The sequence below is a fragment of the Chelonia mydas genome, chromosome 24, assembly GCF_015237465.2.
Source record: "Chelonia mydas isolate rCheMyd1 chromosome 24, rCheMyd1.pri.v2, whole genome shotgun sequence".
Classification (NCBI taxonomy): domain Eukaryota; kingdom Metazoa; phylum Chordata; order Testudines; family Cheloniidae; genus Chelonia; species Chelonia mydas.
The window spans coordinates 5,161,467-5,183,358 of NC_051264.2; the positions used below are offsets into that span (position 1 = coordinate 5,161,467).

General features: G+C 53.6%; 1 protein-coding gene and 1 long non-coding RNA gene across 5 annotated transcripts in view; one reads left to right on the plus strand and one right to left on the minus strand.

Moving 5' to 3' along the window:
* Nucleotides 1-21,892, plus strand: part of LMNA (lamin A/C) — a 102,664-nt gene that overhangs the window by 35,786 nt on the left and 44,986 nt on the right. Inside the window, exons 1-2 of one of the 4 annotated variants that reach the window (XM_043535394.1) lie at nt 8,961-9,075; nt 14,250-14,612. In XM_043535394.1, coding sequence (XP_043391329.1) covers nt 14,263-14,612 — 350 coding nt within the window. In that variant the 5' untranslated portion in view covers nt 8,961-9,075; nt 14,250-14,262. Of the gene's footprint in view, nt 1-8,898; nt 14,613-21,892 lie in introns of those variants that run through there. The other 3 variants (XM_007064585.4, XM_043535393.1, XM_043535395.1) reach the window with 3 other exon arrangements.
* On the minus strand, nt 17,178-18,629 carry LOC119564272. Its single transcript, XR_005223067.2, has 2 exons — nt 18,117-18,629; nt 17,178-17,547 (listed from the first exon to the last, which is right to left on the minus strand). It is a non-coding gene; the product is annotated as an uncharacterized LOC119564272 (long non-coding RNA).

The following is a 21,892-nucleotide window of genomic DNA, read 5'->3' on the forward strand; positions in this document are numbered from 1 at the left end:
TGATGTATTGCTGTAATTACCTTTTATAACAAGGCAATTAAGCCCTAGTAAAGATTATTAGCTAATTAAAACTCCTACACACACACACACAAACCCCTTATGTTCACAAGTTGTTAGCAGTTAGAATTAAAAGTCCACCAAAGCAAGGTGAAGAAGGCACTGGTCATCACAGCACCAATCATCAGCAGGTAGCCATGGCATTGTGGGTAAGGCATTGGACAGGGACTCGGGAGGCCTAGGTCAAACTTCTGGCTCTGCCACGTACTGTGTGATCTTTTTCAGTTCTCCGTCTGTGTAAGGTGGTTAATAATATTCAGTTTGTCTGCCCTGCCTGTTTAGATGATAAGGGCTTCAGGAGAAGGAGTGTCTCTTACCAGGGGTTTCTCTATACGAACACTTAGTTCACAGCAAGCCGGGGTGTAAATCTACCCTGCGCTAACCTCACTGTCCTCATGGACCCTGCTGCTGCTCACTAAAAGCTCTGCGGTGCACTTTGATCTACCCCATGGTGAAGCAGGAGCCGATTAAAGCACGCTAGGGAGCCGTTAGTGCACGGCAGTAAGGTCTACACAGACACTTAGCGTGCAGCAGGCTAGCGCCGTGTAGATTTACACCCTAGTGTGCCACAAACTAAGTGCTCTTATGGACAAGTCTTGTGCGTATGTACAGCTCCTAGCACAACAGGGCTCTGATGCATGTGGGGCCTTTAGGTACTACTGTTAGCCATGGTATGAGACTGGGGTGGGGGTGAAAGGTGTAACTGAGGGAGGGGGCAGCGATCGGAGTTTTAGATCCTGGCTTTTACTGTGACCTTGTAGGGTGGCTTGTCGCACTCTTCAGTGAAAGGCAGTAAAGTGGGAATGGCCAACCTCATTCTACTTTCACTGCCAGCAGACTCCCGCTCTGGAACCAAACCGCTCTGTCAAATCTCCCACAGGCAGTGGTTACCTGAGGCCATTCGCCCATTGCTGGATTCACCCACCCACCCACTGGAAAAGGTGCTGACTTTGGCTGATACTTCCCAGTGCTGGGTGTTGCTGGAATGACGCCCCCAGTGGGCATACAGCTGGATGGAAGCCAATGGAAAAGGTCAAGGCAACAAACACTCCCAGGGGGTCCCACCCCACTGACTCCAGGGCGGTGGTGATCCCTTGGGAGCCTGTGATGTGGCGGGGCTGTCGCAAACGTTCAGTTTGCACGCTGGGCTAGCAGTGGGGTCGGCCAGGGAGTCATCTCCTAGGCCAGGATCTTCCTCCTCAGCTCCCCATCCCAGCTGGAAGAGGAAGCACCCTCAGTTAAATTGGTCCCTTCTGTCAGCTCCCCCAGCCCTGGGACATTCAAGTCCTCCCCGTTACAGGAGCTTTGGTTTTGTGCCTGGATTAACTGCAAAGACCCCGGTGGGAGGGTTGACTCCAGTGCTTAATCTGGAATGAAAGAGGTGCCGGGACTCAAGCAATTAGTTGCCAGGGCTCAAGCAATTTTTTTACATTCATAACTGATGCGGCAAGGCCAGTGGTGTCGGGGCTCTGAACTCCCCAGCCCAGAGGGGCCGGGGCTCAGCCCTGGCAAGCCCTGGCACAAATTAAGCCCTGGTTGGCTCCCCAGAAGACCAAGGAGCATTTTCCTGCCCTGTAGACTGTTCAGAACGCTGGAGCGCAATGGGGAAAAATCCTAGGGTCTTTCAGCAGAGAAGCCCTGGGGACTGGGTGTGTGGCTGCTTTTGAAATGGCAGCATGATCACTGGGGACAGACGCGCGAGAGGCCTGCACATTAAAGGGAAAGAGCTGCCCACCCTGGGATCCGGGTTCGTTCTTTCTCGTTTTGCTTTGAAGTTGGAGATGAGTCTGGTCTGCCCACAGGCTGGGGATTAAACAATGGGATTCTTGGACAGAATGACAAAAATTAGGCATTTCACCTGAAATGCGGGGTGGGTCATTCAGTAGGGGGCACTGCTCCCTCTGAGTCACTGCATTTCAGTGGTGGGTGAGTGAGGAGCGTGGGGCAATTTTTAGAAATGCTCAGCTCCGGGGCGCCCCTGCAGTCAGGATGATCATCCATCAAAAAGCTCTTTGGGACGAAAAGCGACTTATAAATGGCAAAAGGCTATTAATACCATGGAAATGACTTGTTTTCCTTCTGAGTCACTGGGGTTTGGCTGGGAACAGCTCTTTGACATGCCTCTTTGGAAGAGGGGGAAAGCGTTTGAAAACAATCTCACCCCTCGGACTATTTCACACACCCAGCTCCCTGCTCTCCCTGCCCCATTTCGGCTTTAAGAGCTAGAAAGGCAGGAACAAAACCCTCCTTCCCTAGCCCCGCAGGAATTTGGAAACGATTGCATGCTCAGTGGAGTTATGTAGGTTTATGTAGGTCTCTCTGTGTTTAGGGTCGACTCACCCAGGCTGCTCTGAGGGGCTGGTTTGCCTGGTGATGCAGGAGCTGACCGGGCAGGGGAGATGGGGGTGGAGAAAGGAGCTTGTCCTCATGTCCCAGGGAACGTGATGCATGTGATCCACTCTGCCTCATCTGCTTCAGATTACCCACAGAGTACAACTCCTGCATTATATGAACGATAAAATCCTCGTTCCCCCACCCCCCCCCCCAGCTCTGGAGCGCTCTGCCCAACGATCGTAAAGAGCCAGGGCCCTGGTCTGCTCTTGTTTTGCAATCGATGCTTTGCTAATGAAAGCCTGGTCCCAGATGTAACTTTCCCATGTAGACAAGTCCTAGAGGTTTATCCTTACCCGCTGTGTGCCTCAGTTTCCCCACCTGTAATATGGGGACGATAGCCCTGCCCCCCCGGAGCGTTGTGAGGATCAATACGTTCAAGACCGTGAGGGGCCCAGATACTACGGTGATGGGAACTTTATATGATCCTCAGCTAGAATCACCAGCGCTGTGCTCTCCCATCGCCAGACCATCTCGGTTGCGAGGTCAGACAGTATCTCCCCCAAAGCAGCTGGGCTGTCACTGGCCACTCTGACTCTGATACCAGTAGAGGATTCTCTTATATTTGCTAGACTCTCCCACAAGCAGCGTTGTCTAGTGGATGCAGCACTGGATTGGAACTCAGGAGACCTGAGTCCTGTTCCTGGCTGTGTCACTGTGTCCTGTTGGATGACCTTGGATAAATTACTCCCCACTTCTGTGCCTCAGTTTCCCCATCTGTACAGTGGGGATAATGATACTGGCCTCCTTTGTAATGTGCTTTGAGGTCTACTGATGGAAAGAGCAAGTGTATTATTTGAATGAAAAGGCTGCTCCTGGTAGCTGAGCATAGCCTTTTCTTTTATAACATCAGCTGTAGTGGTTCCCCGTGCCTCAGTTTCCCCAGTCACAACGTGGGGATAATAACACTGTCCTTACTCCATGGGATGTTTTGAACCTAAATGAATTTGTGTCTCCAGAGAGCTATGAAATCTTTGGCTGAACAGTGATATACAATGGCCAAGCAGAAGTAGAAATTTTCTCTCTCAATTCCCTCCCCATTTAGGAAACAACAAAATAACAGCTCTGGGATGAAAAGCAAACTTCTAACATCCGATAATACTTCATAGCCTTGGCAGGGTTCTGAATTCTTGATAGGGCCTCCCAGAGCCCCGCCCTCACTAAGCAAGCAGGGGCCGCTTTCAGCTGGGGGAGCATTTCCTTGAGCCGCAGGGGAATCCAATCCAAAATAAACCAGCCCTGAGTTGGCAGAGCGTCCTCAAGTTAAAGGTGCTGCCAGGTCATCAGTAACAATAGAGCCGGGGCTGCTGGGATCCCAGCCCAGGGAGCAGGGAAGCTGGCTGAGGGCAGGAAAGAAAGAGCTGTCCAGGAAGGCAAGATGATCCTACAGCTGATGTGGGGGAGCTCCATGCAAGGGGCAGCTGCGTGGCACTCTCCAGGAGGGGGACACTCAGTGACACCAAGGCCACCCTGGCAGACCAAGCAGGTGGAAATGGCCCCCTGAGAATCCACCTAGCACAGGGGACTCCCCGGCCACTGTGGAGCTGGTGTAAAGGCTCTGCACCTGCCAACCTGCTCCCAGCATCAGTGTAAGGGACAGACTGGGCGTGGCCGGAGGGCACTGTACTCTGGCTATTCTCTGCTTCCCATAGGGACCAGAGTGTCAATTAGAGTACCCTCAGGGCTGCTCTAAATGACATGCGGCCAGGCCCAAGATGTGGGGCTATGATGCTGCATCTCAGGGGTGCAGCCCCTTCTGGCTGCTCCCACACATCCTGCCTCCAAGGGTGTGTGACATTATGGGCTGTGCAGACACAGGATGGGACACGAGGGGCGGATTCAATGGTGGCTCAGGGCCCCACACAGGATCAACCCCTCCCTCCCCCCATGGGGAGAAGGTCCCATTGCAGCTCACTCCACCCAGCCTACATCCTGCCTAGAGAGGAAAGTGGCACGCAGTGGTTCACCGAAGCATGAGGTATGGAGCTCTGTCAGAGGCAGATGCCAGAGCAAGGGACGCGGCCCTGTGCTGGGAGTGAAGGGAGAGGTGTATGAGAGAGAAAAGAAAGAAAGACAGGATGACAAAAAGGGAGAAAATGGAAGGAAGGAAGGGGATAAGGGGAAAAGAAGTGAGAAAGACGGAAAGAAAGAGAAAGGAGGGAAGAAGGAGAAGAAAAAAACACGAAGAGAAAAGCAAAGAATAGAAGGAAGAAAGAAAAAATGGAAGAAGGAAACAATGAATTGAAGGCAGGAAAAAAGAGTCACTGAAGAAGGGAAAAAAGAATACAAGAGAAAGACAGGAAGCAAAGAGAAGCGTGAGGGAGGAAGAAAGAACATGGTAGCGTCCAGGAAAGAGGGAGCACTGGGCTCTGGGGAGGCTGTTTACGGTCCAGCTGGCCCACTAGCAGCCGTGTTTGTGCATTTGCTCTTCCTTTCTGCTGCTGGAGCTGACAGAATGAAATTGCCCTGAAGCCACCGAGCTAGACACAGCACCGCAGGCTTCTGTCCCAGCGTGTTGGGGGAGCTTTGGGCTCAGCTCCTCCTCCTCGGTGCCCAGCACCCCGAGGGGTCATTTACACTAGCACACAGGCGACAGGCCAGATTCCCATTACACTTAGGCCCGTTGACACTGAATTGGCAGTGTTTAGCTCCTGGAAAATGGGAGCTACACTCATATCCACTCTAAGGACTGTTTACACTGCCAGGGTTGTGTAAAGGAGCCTTGGGGTAAATGAGAATCTGACTAAAAGGCTGTTAAACCAGGATGAGAGCCTTTTGCAGCCACTTTGCATGGCAGGGCAGCGGGGACTCAGGCCGGCTGTGAGCAGAAGGTGGGACAAATGGCTGTGTGTGAGGGTATCCTTTGACAGGCAGTGTAGCCTATTGGATAGAGCACTCAATAGACCTGGGTTCTGTTCCTGACCCTGTCACTGGCCTGCTCGGTGACCTTGGGCAAATCACTTTGCACTCTCTTGTGCATCAGTTTCCCCACCTGTAAAACGGGGGATAAAGATACTGCCCTCCTTAGCAAAGTTCTGTGAGATCTTCTGAAGAAAAGCATGACTACAGAACTCAGTACTAATACTTTGAGTTAAAGGGTATTGCCTTATTGAGGGACCCTGACTCCCCGCTCTGTGGGGATCTGGGCTCCAGTCTAGTTGCCTTTTTTGAAGGAGGGAAATGTTATTAAATATCCATGCCCCCTCCTCCACCTGACTCATAGATTTCAAGGCTCGACGGGACCGTTCAGATCGTCCTGTCTGACCCACCTGGCTAGTCCAGGCCAGAGAGCCCCACCCAGCAATTCCTGCATACAGCCCAGGGTCCAGTGAACCCCAGAAAGCTTCCACGTTGGGGTGCCACCCCCCCTGCACCCCAGTTAATTACAGGCTCTGCGGCCATGTGCTGGAGCAGGTGGGTTTTTCACATATGAATTGGGCTGCAGGAGAAGGCTAAGTCAAAGGTGCGGGGGAAGAGAAGCCCCAGCTGATGGGAGTGTGGGTGAATTCCCTCCCACCTGCCCCTACCCCTGCCTTCCCAACAGCCTGCTCCCCTCTCCATCATGTCTGGGGCTGGGGAACTTTCTGATGGCTGGGGAACTCCCTCATGCAGGTCAGCAACGCCGGCAGGGATTGTCCCCGACGCAGGGAAGGGCTGCCATCAACTCCCATTCTGTAAATCCCGCGGCTTGGGTGGAGTCGCTCCAGATTTACACTGCGCTACTGGAGGTCATTTTCCAGGCATTCCAGCCCAGCTGCCTGCAAGGCCCAGTTGGCAGCTGGAGCTAGCTACTCTGATGCTGGGAAGTGAGGGGTACCAGCCTGGCACACAGCAGCCTCAGGACCAGGGGATGGCATGCAAAGGGCAGCTTTGCAGCCCTTGTGCCCTGGCCACAGGAGGGAAGTGGTGGAAACACCGTTAAAACTATGTTGGACATTAGTACTAGACAGCAATCCTGCATCAGCCAGGGTGACCTGTTGGGACTTGTCTGTCTCCTAGAAGCCAGGGTTTGCGAGCAGAAAGCTGTCTGGCTCACCACACCCCGTGAAATCACGCCAGCCGCATGACTGCAGTTACAAGACCATGTGGCTTCCTGGACTGGAACTGTTATCTTTTGAAAGTTGGACCTTTGATCTTTGCTGGGATTGGGGCAGATTCTCCGCTTTGCCAGGAGCAGAACCTCCTTTCTCCCCTCCCCCCCCGCCCCTCTTGTGTTTGTTGACAGTCAGTGACTCACTGTTGCCATACTGGAAAGAAATCAGATTACTTATTCATAAAAGCTGGATTGTGTGTGTGTTGCCCTGGCTGCAGAGTGAGTCACCCGCCTGGCTGCCTTGCAAACCAGTGAGCGTTGCTTCTTTCTCATTAGCTTGGGAGGGAATTTTGTCTAATTTCAGACAGGATTTGATAGCACCAGATTAAATCAGGGCTCATGTGTATGGGTGCTGGGTGACTGACCCACATGCAGCTCCGCCAGTGCCCCTCAATCATGACGTGCAGGCCCCCCTGCTGTACCAGTCCTGGGCTCCCCACATGGCTGATGCTCCTCAATCCCAACCCACAGTCTCCCCACTATTCCAGTCTTGGGCTCCTCTCCCACACAGCTCTGCCAATGCCCCTCAATCCCGACTCGCAGCCCCCACCTGGCTATATCCGCCCCGAGCCTCCTTTCAGTCACGTGAAGTTGTGCGGTGATGAAACCGCCAAATCTGATTTGATCTCCAGATGCAGGATATGGGGTGTGCACCGCAGAGGTGAGACAGGGTATGCACTGCAGCCTGCCACCTGGGGCATGACCTGCCCTGACACTGCAGCCTTCCTGGGACCACTGCTGCGCCATATCACTCTGCAGGGCCGGATCCTCAGCTGCCATAAGTGGGTAAGCTGTAGTGAGCACCAGGGAACTGTGTCCTCATTTGACCAGCTGTGGATCTGCCCGTCCCCCTCCCCTCCTCTAGCACATCATGCACCCCTGCGTGCTGGAGAATTGCCAATGCCAAGCATTCCGAAACCAGGAGTCAAGCCCCCCAAATCATGAGATTTTAAAAACAGAATAAATGTGGGGGTTCTTTTAATTGCCTTCTGGGGTCAGAGCCTTTAGGAGTCATAAGCTCCTGGGGGCAGGGACTGTCTTTTTGTTCCGTGGTTGTGCAGTGCCTGGCACTATGGGGTCCTGGGCCATGGCAGGCGCTACCATAGTGCAAATAATAAATAATACTAATGTTTTCCAGCTTTTCTCCACATCTACAAGGGCTAGCAAAAAAATCCCTAAGATTCTCACCTAATTACAGGCCTCCAGGAGCTGGGGCTTTAAGAAAAATGCCAACTATCATCAGACTGGTGATAAAATCACCAGAATTGGCAGTGGTTGTATTTTTTTTAAAATATAATAATCCCTAGCTGTCATCTAGCATTTTTGAGCCATAGCTCTCAAAGCGCTTTACAAAGAGAGTCAGAATCATTATCCTTGTTTTACAGATGGGGGAAACCGAGGCACAGAGCGGCGCTGTGATTTGTCGAAGGTCATCCAGCAGGCTGGTGGCAGAGCTAGGGATAGAACCCAGCTCTCCTAGGTCCCAGCACTAGGCTGTACTGCCTCCTAGGGGGAAGGCCAATACAAGCTGGCATTTATGGGTCCATGGTTACCTGGCTTGCAGCCCCCCGCATGCTGCACACTCACAGACGTGCAGTTGCGAGCCAGCTGTAAATATCTGCCACGGGGAGTAGCACACTCTGTAGTCTGTCTTCTCGTGCTGGGAGGCTCACTCCGACGTACCCCTAGAGAGCACCCAGTCTCCTCCACTTAGCCCTGCGGCTACCCCCTACCCTTAACCCACCACCCCTTAAGTTACAGGGAGAGTCACAGAGGGCAGCTCTGGTCTCCTGTCATTTGTGCCCACGCAGCGCCTCCGTCTTAGAGGGATTTTCTCTCCTGCCAGGGTCTTTAATCAGCAGCCTCCAGAATGCAAACCATCTCGGTGGAGCGAGGCCCAGAGGCGAGCCCCAGGAAAGCCAACCCCAGGCCATCAGAAATCCGCAGGCAGAGCCCCGCCCGACCCCACCCCATCATGAGACTGGCTTGGCACCCAGGAGATTTCTCTGTCTTGCTTCTGTGTGTGAGTTGTATTTTTACAGAGAGGGAAATTACTGATTGTTAAGCCAAGGTCATAATTATACATTTATCAGCTATATTTGCAGGTGTGGGTGTCTTTGTATTGGCCAGCTGCTCTTTTGGGCCTGGAGGAGCTGCTGGCTTCATGCTTCCCGCTTTTTCTCTGCCCCCCCCCGCCCCAGGGGAGCTGGGATTTGAAAGACAAGAAGTGGCCGGGCGCGGGAGGCAGGAACCCAAACTGCACGAGCCGCCAGCCGAGGGGAGGGAAGAGAACGGAGGCAGAGTGACCACCCCGTCAACCAATGAGACACGAGGAAGCATCGGTGCGTCATGGGCTCACCCTCATGGAGGGCGGAGCGGCGGCAGATTAACCCCTTCGAGGGCGCTGGGCGGGCTCCCGTCCTGCGCAGCTGCTGCAGATAAGGAGGGGGTGGGGGGCGGCGGCTGGTTGGTTGGTGCAGTGGGTAAAGGGGGCAGGTCGTGGGGGGCTGCCCCCTGGGGGAGCACTGGGTGGGGTAAGTCATGCTCAGCCATGGGGGGGCTGGGGGGGGCACCCCTGGGCGGGGCTCCCCTCCAAACGCTGCCTCTGCGGGAAAGAGAAGCAAGGGACCCAGGGCGCCCTTCTCCCCCCCCCGCTGCAGAAGTGACCCTGCCCCACTCCAGGCCCCTGTGTGGGGCGGGGGAAAGGGCAGCTCCCTTCCCCTTGCTGTCTGCTGGGCGCGGGAGCCGAGCACCGAGCAAACCCCTCTGTCCCAGAGCCTGTTCCTCGTGGGCAGAGCCGGTGAGCCCCAAGCCCCCTTTTCCAGTGTACCCCACAGCCCCTCCTCCGTCTCCCCCAGGCCTTTACCCCTCCTGAGCCCCACACGCTGCCACCCCCAGGCTGTCTCTCGTCATCGCCAGCGACGTGGTGATAGCGCCTGGGAGCCCCAGTCGCAGAACCCGGACCCCCATGGTGCTAGGGGCTGTACAAAACAAAGATGGTTTCTGCCCTTGATCCCATCAGGCATTTGGATCTGCCCCTTCCCCCGCCCCGCACAGGGACTGAGCCGTAAGTATCTAGATAGCTGCCATCTGAAGCGCACCCCACCCCTCGACAGCCTTTATCCCATAGCCCCCCCCCCCGCACCTGCCCTTCCCGTGCCACCAACCTTGCCCTCCTTTGCTAACGTAATCCCCGCCCCGATCCCACCTGTGTAACACTGAACCCCCTTTGTCCCTGACCCCAGCCAAGCTCCCTCCGCCCCTGAGCTTCCAAGGCACAGCAGAGTTTAGCAGGGGCCCCTCCAAACTTTCCAGATGCCTGAATCTGAGAGGGGCTTTGTTAAAGGCAGGGGGGCTGTAGGGGAGGGCGCTCCCTGGCTCTTTAAGGTGTTGTCCAGGGGCGGGGGAGATGCCTGCTCCAGAGCAGGATCAGAGCTGCCATCTTGCTCTCATCTGGGCTCATCCTTGGCCTTGCATTGCTGGGCTGGAAAGAGCCTGGAGTGCCCCCGTGGGAGGCAGAGCACAACTGGCTAACTCTCGTGCGTGCCCCCCCTTGCTCTCCTGTGGTATCCTTGGGCGGGGCTTGCACTGAGCAGCGTGCGCAGCTGTACACAGAGCAAAACCCTACCAAAACAAACCCCTCTGTGGCACGCCCTGTTCTCCTGGGGAGAGGAGCAGAGAGAACAATGGATATTAGTCCCATTACTTAATGCATGACTGGAAGGGGGTGGGGTGAAAGAACCTGCAGCATGGAATTGATTGAGCAATAACCTTCCCTGCCCCTAAAGGGCACTGGTGCTTGCTGGGGCAGTGCCTTCCTGGATTGACAGTGCAGGAGGGCTTCAGTAAAGCTGCCTGTTTTTCATATGGGAGCCTTCCCTATTGGTTAGCGCAGGAGCCTGGCTGACAAGGCGTCCTGCGTTCTATTCCTGGCTCCGGAAGGGGGTGTGGTCTAGTAATTAGAGCCGGGGACTGGGTACTAGGAGACTTGGGTACTATTCCCAGCTCTGCCACTGATTCATTGTGTGACCTTAAGCAAGACACTGCACTGCCCTGTGCCTCAGTTTCCTCCATCAGATAATCTTTGAAAAGCACTGTGAGAGCGAGGAGAGAGGAAAGATGGGCCAGTGGGTTCAGGCCCTAGCCTGGGACTCAGGGAACTGCAGTTGAATTCCCTGCTCTGCCCCAGAGTCCCTCTGTGACCGGGGTGAGTCATTTAGCCTCTCTGTGCCTCAGTTTCCCCATTTGTACAATGGGGATATCGGCACGGCCCTGCTGCACAGAGGATGTGAGGATAAATACATGGAGGAATGGGGAGGCCCTGACAGTGATGGGGACCAGGTGTTATAATTTATTATTGCGATGGCACATGGGAGCCCCGCTCACAGACCAGGGCCCCATGGTGCTAGGGGCTGTATAGACAAACCCAAAAGAGAGAAGGACCTTGTCTAGCTACCTAGCCAGATCTAGGGTTAAAAAAGTGCTATAGTTCTCAATCGTTCCAGACTACTGTACCTCTTTCAGGAGTCTGATTTGTCTTGTGTATCCCCAAGTTCCGCCTCACTTAAAAACGACTTGCTTACAAAATCAGACCTAAAAATACAAAAGCGTCACAGCTCGCTATTATGGACAAATTGCTGACTTTCTCCTTATAACCATATAATTATAAAATAAATCAGCTGGAATATAAATTTTGTACTTACATTTCGGTGTATAGTATATAGAGCCGTATAAACAAGTCTGTATGAAATTTTAATTTGTACTGACTTGGCTAGTGCTTTTTATGTAGCCTGTTGTAAAACTTGGCAAATATCTAGATGAGTGGATGTACCCCCTGGAAGACCTCTGCGTACCCTCAGGGATACACGTACCCCTGGTTGAACCCTTGCTATAGAGGGTTATTACTCTCGTAAGCTGATGAGCGAAGACTTCCCCGACTGGGGAGGGGGAGATCAGTGAAGAAGGAAATTGGGATTCGGCTTCCTGCACTAAGACACCAATTCTGTGTCGCCTCTGGCCCAACAGGTCCCTGGCCTAGGTGTCATCGCTGCGTAAATATGGCTAACGTGTCCCCCCTGGGGACGATGCTGCCTGCAGCAGGCTGGTCCTGAGATCAGTGCAGTCCACGATGCCCATGTACGGGGTGGAGGAGGCAGCCTCAGCTGCTGCTGAGGTGGGGCAATCAGTTGCCACCCTCTCTAGAGGAAGAAGCTGGCTGGATAGTTGCTTCCTACTCTGATCCTGCTGCCAGGTTGGAGGGGGAGAGGAAAGGGGGGTCCCGTTGTCTCTAGAGATGAGCCCCCGTGCACCCACCCACACGCGCACACAGCTGCTTTCTCTGTCAGGACATTGGGCTATCCTTAGCGTCCACCCTCTGTGTATCAGCTGCTGACATGCTGTCTGAACCCAGCTGAGCCTGATGGGACTGGGACCCAAAAGCTATCTAACAAGCTCTAAGAACAGGAGGACTTGTGGCACCTTAGAGACTAACAAATTTATTTGAGCATAAGCTTTCGTGGGCTAAAGCCCACTTCATCGGATGCATGCAGTGGAAAATACAGTAGGACGATTTTATATACACAGAGAACATGAAACAAGCTCTGCCTGCTAGAAGCGGCTTGGGCCTGGTCTGAGTGACAGTGGGAGGGGAGGGGAAATGTCCTGGTCCTGCCCCCCACCCTGTGCATCGTCTATGCTGGCCCACCACTTGGTCGAGATGTATTTAGAGACAGCAGTCAGATCTCCTCTCAGCCTGCGCTTTGCCAGGCTCAACAAGTCAAGCTCTTGTAGTGTCCTCTTGTAAGACTGGTTTTCCGTTCCCTGGAGCAGTGGTTCTCAACCAGGGGTACACGTACCCCTTAGGGTACGCAGAGGTCTTCCGGGGGTACATCAACTCATCTAGATATTTACCTAGTTTTACAACAGGCTACATAAAAAGCACAAGTGACGTCAGTACAAGCTAAAATTTCATGCAGACAATGACTTGTTTATACTGCTCTCTATACTATACACTGAAATGTAAGTACAATATTTATATTCCAGTTGATTTATTTTATAATTATATGGGGAAAATGGGAAAGAGAGCAATTTGTCAGTACTAGTGAGCTGTGACGCTTTTGTGTTTTTATGTCTGATTTTGTAAGCAAGTTGTTTTTAAGTGAGGTGGAACTTGCGGGTACGCAAGACAAATCAGACTCCTGAAAGGGGTACAGTAGTCTGGAAGGGTTGAGAGCCACTGTCCTGGAGCATCCTAGTAACACTTCTCTGTGGCTGCTCCAGTGTGAATTCACTCCTGAGTCCTGCCTGGTTTTACTATTAGACCACACTCCTTGCTTTGATCCGAGTATCTTGCCAGCCTCCTGCTCGAACTAGGGGCTTGTCTACACTTAAAATGCTGCAGCGGCACAGCTGTGGGACCGGGTGTGGATTTTTCACATCCCTGAGTGATGTAGTTATACTGACCTAATTTCCTAGTGTAGACACAGCCTAATAGACCACTGCTAGTGCTTGGAAGAGAATGCAGGACTCCTGACTCCCTGAAGCTGCCAGATCTGGGCAGTAGAATCCGGGAGTCTTGACTCTCACTAGCCACTGGACCATGTCCCTCACTTAAGGGGGTTACTGTGTATGCTGAGTGGCTGCCTCACCCCAGCACCCACAAGGTCCCTTGATGCCATGACCTGGCCTGGCACAGATCTGGTTTGGGATGGGAGGTGTCTCTAAGAGCTTGTCTACACAAGGGGAAATTGTTGCAGAGTAAGCCTGGTTGTGAATTTAAAGCACAGTAGCTCTCCAGGTGGACGCTCTCATTCCAGCAGGAGGGTGCCTTTTTCTGGCATAGCTTAATCCACTTCCAATGAGAAATGGGCTGCTTCGTATTCCAAATGAGCATGCCCACATGAGGTTAAAGCAGGTTAAATTCACACCTTTTGTTAATTTGGATAAACTTTCCTGGGTGTCTCCCTGTAGGAAAGGCCTTATTCTGGAACAAGAATGTCCACCTGGGGGGCTATTCTGGTCAACTACCCCACGTAGATAAGCTCTAAGTCCTTGTGTGAGCACTCTTATTCTGGAGGCAGGGTGGCCTAGTGGATAGAACACTGCACTGGGCTTCAGGAGATCTGGCTTTGCCACCACCCTGCTGGGTGACCCTGAGCAAGTAATTTCCCTGCCCTCTGCCTCAGTTTCCCCACCTGCAAAATGGAGATCATGATACTGACCTCCTTTGTAAAGTGCTTTGAGATCTACTGATGAAGAGTGCCCCAGAAGAGCTAGGGATTGCTATTTATTATTTTTATTCTGGAACAAGAGTGGCACTTCGCAGTTCAGTTTAAACCCCGTCCAAAGCAGCATAAACTAAACTGCAAAAGGTGCTCAGATTCCAGAATACTCATACGGGGATTACACCACTGTCATTAGAGCTGTTTAAATTCACATCTGAACACATCTTGCTGTAACTTTTCCCTTGTGGACAAGCCCTTATTTTAAACATCGCCTGTTCTTCCAGGAGCCTCTGCTCCTTTAAATAATCAAAGCAGGGGGCTGGCCCTATTTTGCCTAGCCGTGTCCACTCCCCCATCTCCTACTTCCCAAGGATATTTGAGCCGAGATCCGTGCAAGTGACTCAGACTGTCAGTACCAGAGAGGCAGACGCAGACGCAGCTCCAGAGATCTGAGTCACCGACCCGTGTTCCCGTCTCTCTGCCAGGCTGTGAACCGCGATGGACACCCCATCTCAGAAGAGGGCCACACGGAGTGGGGCGGGTGGCACCCCGCTCTCTCCAACCCGCATCACCCGCCTGCAGGAGAAGGAGGATCTGCAGGAGCTCAACGACCGGCTGGCTGTCTATATTGACCGGGTGCGCTCGCTGGAGTCGGAAAACGCAGGTCTCCGGCTGCGCATCACCGAGTCCGAGGAGGTGGTGAGTCGTGAGGTGTCGGGCATCAAGTCGGCCTACGAATCGGAGCTGGCGGATGCCCGCAAGACCTTGGATTCCGTGGCCAAGGAGAGGGCTCGACTGCAGCTGGAGCTGAGCAAAGTGCGGGAGGAGTTCAAGGAGCTGAAGGCACGGTAAGTCCCAGGGCAGTGCCCATGCTAAGCAGCGGGGCAGCTGGTAGTGGAAGAATTTCCCTTTTCCCCCCTTACCAAGAATGGGGCAGTCCCTAGAAGCTGGAGTGGGAGCAACCAGAGCTGGCAGCCTTGGGAAAGAGGCCACAAATATCCCGAGGCCGCGGGCCAAGCGAATAGCATGTTTGTAATGTGTTTGGCAAACAGTGAGGGACTGGAGGGGGAAAAAAACAATCCGGAGGAGGATGGGAAAAATCTCTAACCTGGCTGGGATGTTACTGTGGAAGCCGGGGGTGGGGGAGATGATTCTTGGCACCCCCCCACCCCCCAGCAATAAATTGCTGCATGATGGTCAGTGTGTAAATTCAGCACTGGGTGTTCAGGGGCCGGCGCCGTCCTTGGAGGGGAATTGTCTCGGCAGCTGTCCGCTGGTGTGGAGAGATCCTGATGAAAGTGCCTTTAATAACGTGACGTAGAATTAGCAAGGGATCTGATCCGAACTCCCAGGCTTCAGAGGGAGTGGAGAGGTTTCAGTATCCGAATCTGAATCTAAACTCTGCGTCTGGCCTCCGTTTCTCTAATAGGCTGGACGCGGTGCCCCGGATCCAGTTGGCTCTGAATTTCCATCTTGGGACCTATCTCTATCTTAGATTCTCTCTCTGAGGCTGCTGAATAAGCCAGGCGGTAATTGGTCTAGCTGGCCCCAGCTCTCCAGCTTACAGATCTTGCTTGCCTGGCATATTCCCCCACTCCACCTTTAACAGATTTTTAAATGACTGGCTTGTGCTGAGCTGTCCCCGTTACCTGACCGGGGGTTTTCTGTGTATTACCGTGCGAGATGCCATGCGGGAGGGAACGGGCTGGAGTGCAGATCCATGGCTCTGCTGAGCCTCTTTCTATTGCCCTGCGTCTCTTTCGAAATTAGCCTGGGTCTGCTTAGACAAATGGGATTCAAGGGCTTGGATTTGGGGTTAACTCTTGGTGTGTCAAACTCACCTTCTCATTGCGGCGCTCTGGGGTGTGATGGGAGCCCCCCTGGTTCTGTCTGACTGGTAGCTTCAAAGTCTGTTCCTCCCCTCCCTATATTGTATTTTCCTTTCCCCTGCTGCTGCCAAACTTGCCTAAACCCTCCTTTCCCCACCCACGCACCTCCCTGCTATACGAGAGTTGGCACCGGGGAGCTCAATAGCACCAGGTGGCATTCTGCCCATTCCAACGAGCTGGTTCCCTCCCAAGCTTTGGACCTTGGCACCCAACCAGCAAGGGTTGCCTGGGGACTTGGGTTTGCCGTTCTGTCTCTCCTCAGCCCATGTTGCAGAAGCACTTGTCCCCAGTGGACGGTGGTGAAGGTCAGAGGGATCCAAAGGAGGTTGGGAGTGGCTGCTGTATCTGGAAAGCTTCAGAGCCCTGCTGTTTCACTCAGTGGTCCTGATTCAAAAGTCCTGGACTCCCATTGACGTCATGGAGTTTGGATCAGAACATGACCCCCTTTAGGGTCTTCAGCTCTGGCGTATTCTAGTCTCTGCTGAGACCAGATCCTTGCTGAGCAGCAGGGGACACTCCCATAGGGCTAAGTCTGCTGTCTCCATCACGCTCCCACCCACAATCCGTTCCAGGGAGCGTAAGCGGGATTCGAACCCAGGTTTGCATGACGGCAAATAAAGCATGTCTCCCATTCCTGCATTAGATCTAAAGCGTCTTACCTCCCTGGCTTTGCTATAAAGGAGTTTGTTTTCTAAAAGGCCCCCAAAAGGGGCAGCCTGCCATGAATAATCAACCCACTCTGAAAGCGGGAGGAACATTTTACAGATGTCTTTAAAAACTGCCCAGGATTTTATATTTAGCTTCCTGTGTCTCTCCCCAACCATGGATCCGTCTCTAGATAACTCTGTGGTCATTTCTGCGCTAGAACCGTAGCTAGTTCTGAATTTAGATCCTAGAGTCTCGTTGCTATTTGGAGATGGATTCTGAATGCAGGTTTCCGTGTGCTGAATGTCTGTGTCTGTTCTCCCCTGGCTGTGGGCATGCAGGGATGGGGGAGGATTTTGAAGAGGATGGGGAGGAAGAGATTTTGCTCCTACAACAGGAGCCATGTTTTCTAAAGGTTTTGCAGCCTTAAACATTAAAACCGTCCCCTCGATCTTTTTCTTAAGCCATCCATTACAATAATGCTCAGCCTGCAGCCGGCTCCTGCTGCTGTGTGGCTTTTACACAGCTGCCCTGCTCCACTCCAGAGATGGCTGCATTGCAGTGATCCCTGTATATAATCTGTACGTTCTGTTGCTCACTGGAATGGAATGTGCATTCTTGAAAACTGGATGTTGCTGCTGCCATTCTCTGACACAACAGACCCCCTTGGAAAAAACTCCCTTCCCCGAGGGGATTCCCATATGATCACTCTCCTGTTCTGAACCTCGTTATCAAAAGCGACTGTTGGTGACTCAGGCCATTTATCTTGAAAGCTCCGCTCCTACCTTTCTTTGTGCTTGGAGAACAGGCAGTGACAGTGGTTACCAAGAGACACCAAAGTGTTGTGATGTCTCAAACAGAGACCTGTGAATCAGCAGCGAGAGTAAAGAACAGGGTTTATTTCCCCGGATGTCAATATTGAATTATTCATTTACTACTTAGAGTTACTGTACCGGTTACTGTCAACTGAATTCTGGGAAGAGCTTGATAACGAATGTCGGGGTGGGTGAGCATGGAGGAGTTGTGTTGGGTTTCAGGAAACTTTCTGATCTGAAAAGTCCTTGTAATGAGCGGGATTTATTGCGTTCTGCTCTGATTGAGTAACTTCACAGCCCCGAGGAAGCAGAGGGAGGCACAAGTTAAATGAATCAAAACAACTCCGCTTTGGGGAGGCGTTCCAGTAGAAATAGCATTTCGTGCCTCTGTAGCGTGACTCCTCTGAGGTTCTCAAAGCACTTTAATACACCGCCTGCAAGAGGGGTAGTTACTAGACTCACTTTACACATGGAGGGAAACTGAGGCACAGAGCTGAAGTGACTGGTTCGAGGTCCTTCACTAAGCTGGGAATGGAGTGCAGGGGTCCTGGCTCTCATCACCCAGCTCTAACCACAGACAATATCCAGCGTTTCCTTTGTATGGGAGAGATCTGGGTTGGAAAGAGCTCCGCTTTGATCCATGCTAAAAGCGGGAGGTGTAGGCTGTTTGTTCTGAGCAGCCTTTCGCGCCGATTTCTGGGATAAAGATATTTGGGTCCGGTGTTCAGGGAGGCCTCCGTGAACTTACCTTAGTTTCTCTTCCTGGGGCTACTGGCTTGGAGAATAGCTGGCCTGCGTGGCAGCCCCATAGAGTTGATTGAATCCCCTACTACAGGCTGGGAAGGGAATTCCGTAGGATAATCTTTTGTGGCAAAAGCTCTGGATTGGGCAGTCAGGGCTCCTGGTCCCAGCTGGGGCCCTGTGACCTACAGAACAAGTCCTGTCCCCTCTCTGTTGCTCAGTTTCCCCCTTTGTAAAAGGGGCCGGGGACAATAACACTTACCCAGGTCCCAGAGGGGGCTGTGAGGCTGGACTCACTGGGCAGGACAATGGAGTCAGGCCCCTCCTGCAGTCACTTATCCCATTGCTAAAGGGGTGCAACATGCTACCAGCTGAGAACAGGTTCTGAGCTTGCTTTGAGCTGGGGTAAGTGGCTTCACAAGGGGACGGAGGTTGGAGCCCATTGTCTGAAATACTCTGAGCTGCCCCGGTGGAAGATTCTCTAGGAGCACGACTAACCCAGTCCCCGCGTGCATTCAGTCTTGTATCTAGAGCTGAGGCAGAAACATTTCCTTGGTATCTTCCCCCACCAGGCTCCCCGACCTCCTGTGTGAGCGTTATCTGGGCCGAGCAGCCACTGTTCCATTAGAAGGGCTGGTGCGATAGCATCTACAGCATGGGAGAGATGACGAGAGCAAACCAAGTGTCTAAAGGCTGGTGGCTGTCAGCACCCAGCGTCTCACACTCATGAGCTCTGCTTTGGGTGTCTCATTTCCCAGGCTGGCCAAGCCACTAGTGTGGCTGAATCCACCTGGCAGGGTGTGTCAGGAGAAGGGAAGCGATGGTGCTACTCATAGCACTTGGCTCTGTGTCAGCAAACGCAGGCTTGGTGATGATCTGGTGCTGGGGACGTTGACTCGCTCAACAGAGATGCTCTCCCCTTGCCGTAGATACAGCCCTGCTTCCTTCCAGGGCTGGAGTCTCTAGTTCTTGCTGGTGAAATTAACACTGGAGAAAGGAGCTGCGTTGACTCAGGCCAGGAGCTGAATGCTAAATTAGTGCTGCTTTCTAGCTCCTTTCCTCAAGGGTCTTGGCTGGTGGTTTGGCAACTGTTCACCGAGCCTCCCGACAACTTTGTGCAGTAGGAGAAACATTATTGAACCCATTTTAGCAATGGGGAAACTGAGGTAGAATAAGGCTCAGTGACTTGCCCAGACTCACTGATTCTGTCTGGAACAGGACCCATCAGTTCTGACTCCCCCATTCATCCCCCTGCCCCTTGCTCTGATCATTAGATCACACTTCTCTCCCAGAGGTGGGGGTCTGGACCCAGGAGTCCTCGAAGTCCTCTGCTCTAAACGGTAGGCCACACTCTCTCCTGAAGGCATTCCAGTCCATTGAATCTGCCCGGTGCAAGCTGTGAGAGTATAAGACCAGGTCTACACTAAAAAGTTAAGTCGACCCAGCTACATCAATAAGGGGTATGAAAAAGCCACACCCCCGATCAACAAAGTTACAGTGACATTACTCCCAGTGTTGACAGTACTGGGTCCAGGGAAGAATTCTAGCTACCACGTCTCGGGAAGGTGAATTAACTACAGTGACAGGAGAACCCCTCCCGTTGCGGGAGAAAGTGTCTACACTGAAGCACTGCAGTGGTGCTGCCGTAGTTGTTTAAATGTAGACAGAGCCCACTTCTCGGTGCCCCTGCCACAGCCCTGCGTGGACAGGTACAAGGGAGCGGTGTCTCCCTGGCCTGTTTTGCCCTGGGGCACTCGCTCTAGTGTTAGCAGGTTCCGTGCTCCAATCCCCGTGCCCTGCCATAGAGGGTGTGGCTTATCGCTGGGCTTCCAACAACATCCGGGCAGGGGGTGGCACGTAGGGTGACCAGATGTCTGGATTTTATAGGGTCTTTTTCTTATATAGGCTCCTATTACCCCACCACCCCCATCCCGATTTTTCACATTTGCTGTCTGGTCACCCTAGCTGGCACGTGCCAGAGAGATCTCGTTGCAGGGTTGGGCTCTCCCAGTGCGACTGATGGTGGGAGACAGGCCGCAGTTGGCGCGCTGGAGCTCCGAGCTGCCCTTGCGTAAGCAGGCACACAATAGGCTCCTTCTTAGGGACCAGGGCTGGGCCCGCTGCATGGAGGTGAAAGGTGACGAAACAATAGACCACAGTGCAGCAACGGCTGGGTTATGATTAACTACCCTGCTCAGGGAGGCACAGCAATCATGCATCCCTGGGCAGCTTTTTGCCATTGCCTAGCTCTTCCCACTCTCCTGGCAGTGCCCAGGTAGCTCTGTCAGCCAGAGCCCTCATACAGACTGGGTAGGGGCATCTTGTTCCGTCTCTGAGCAGGGCTGGGTGGCGTGATGGTGAAAATGCCAGGGCCCAGTGGGTGCTAGCACTCCAAGTGGCAGGGGCTGCACCTGTGCTGGAAGAATGGAGGCAGCTGGAGAGAGCATTGCAGAAACATCCCATAGATTATGGCCTGGCACAAGGCAGATGGACACACGCTTGGCCTGTACCAGTTCAGGACACCAGCCAGAGCCCTGTCCTGTGCTGGTCTCCGGCAGGAGCTGCCTGCTGGACCGTTGCTCCTGTGCTGGGCAGAGCTGGCTCTGGGGTGGGGCCAGCCGCACGTGTCCCTAACAGCCAGGCTTGCCTGCCTGCCCCAGCAGCCAGCAGTTTTCCAACGGGCCAGTTGCGCTCCAGGGCATTCCCTGGCAGCTTGTGATTGGGTGGTGGAGTGGTAATCTCCAGGTGGTTTGGATTTAAAGTGTGAGATCACGTCAGGCACGAGGGCGTGGCAGTGCTGGGGCGGCCCATGTCTGACTCACAGCTGCAGGCAGCAGCCAGCGCCCTTCCCCTCCTTCATCACGCGGCCTGGGATTCATGGGCCTCCCCTATCATGCCCAGCCAGGCTGGAAGGATTGCAGCCGAAACACACACACGCCCGGTACCCCTTAGATCTGGGCCCCCTTCACGCCACCCGCTGTGCCACGTCACACCCGTGGTCCTGCGCTGTGGTCTCTGCCCCCATGGCGGCGATTTTCTCCAGCCCCGGCCTGTCCGCGCCTCTGAAGGACAGCCATGTCTGCACTGGTGCATCCTGGGAAAGCCTGGGTCACGCTCCCGGCCTGCCTTAGCTGCTGGAGGAGAGGATTGTCAGATGACATGAGATACCGTGGGCTGCTCTCCCGCGTGGAGCCGCACGAGCTGGCATGGGAGCAGGCAGTCACCCAGACGAGGGGAGGTGGGGGGTTTCCCTTCGAAAGCTCAGAAGGGCGGCAGCACTGGGACTCATGAAATGCAAACCAACCGAGCTCCTCCAGAAGGCGAATGACAGCTGCCTGGGACAGGTCAAGGGGAGAATAGGTTTGTCAAGCTCTGCCACGGCTCATCCTGTCCTCTCCATGGTTCTCTGCTTGGGGTGAAGGCTTCTTCAACAAGGGCTGCCCTACCCAGCCTCTCTGTCCTTCATCTCCCGCTCACAGCTTGGTGCAGCCAAGGCGCTGTATATCTTCCAGGCGGTGGTATCCAAAGTCTGCACAAGCCATTGCTCGGGGACGGGGGACACCTGCATGCGGGAGAGGGGCTGGGATGGAGCCCTGCCTCGGGTTTACTTTGCAGAGGTGGCTTTGCTATAAAAGCAGCGCCCACTCTCCTGCTGCTCCCGATCTCGTTCTCACTGCCCTGCACCCCCGAGCCGCACAGGAAGCTCAGTGGTCGGTTTTGGGTGTGGCTCTGTTCCTTCTTAATCCGATCCTGCTGCTGCCCTCCTGGGTCTAAAACCACATTTGGCCTGATCCTTTCAGCACCATGGTTCTGCCAGCCGCAGATTCCAGCTGGGTGGCCCAGAGCCTCCATGAGGAGCTAGCCACTCATGCCATGCACCCTTAGTTGCTTCGTGTTAGGTGGTGATGGTCTGGCGGTCTCTGGGGCCACCACGGGAATGGATCTTGACACCCGGCTCTACAGGGCTCTTTCCTCTGGTGAGTGAGGAGCTGCATCGCCAGAGTAAAGGTTGATACCCTCACTCTTGTTCAGGTCCAT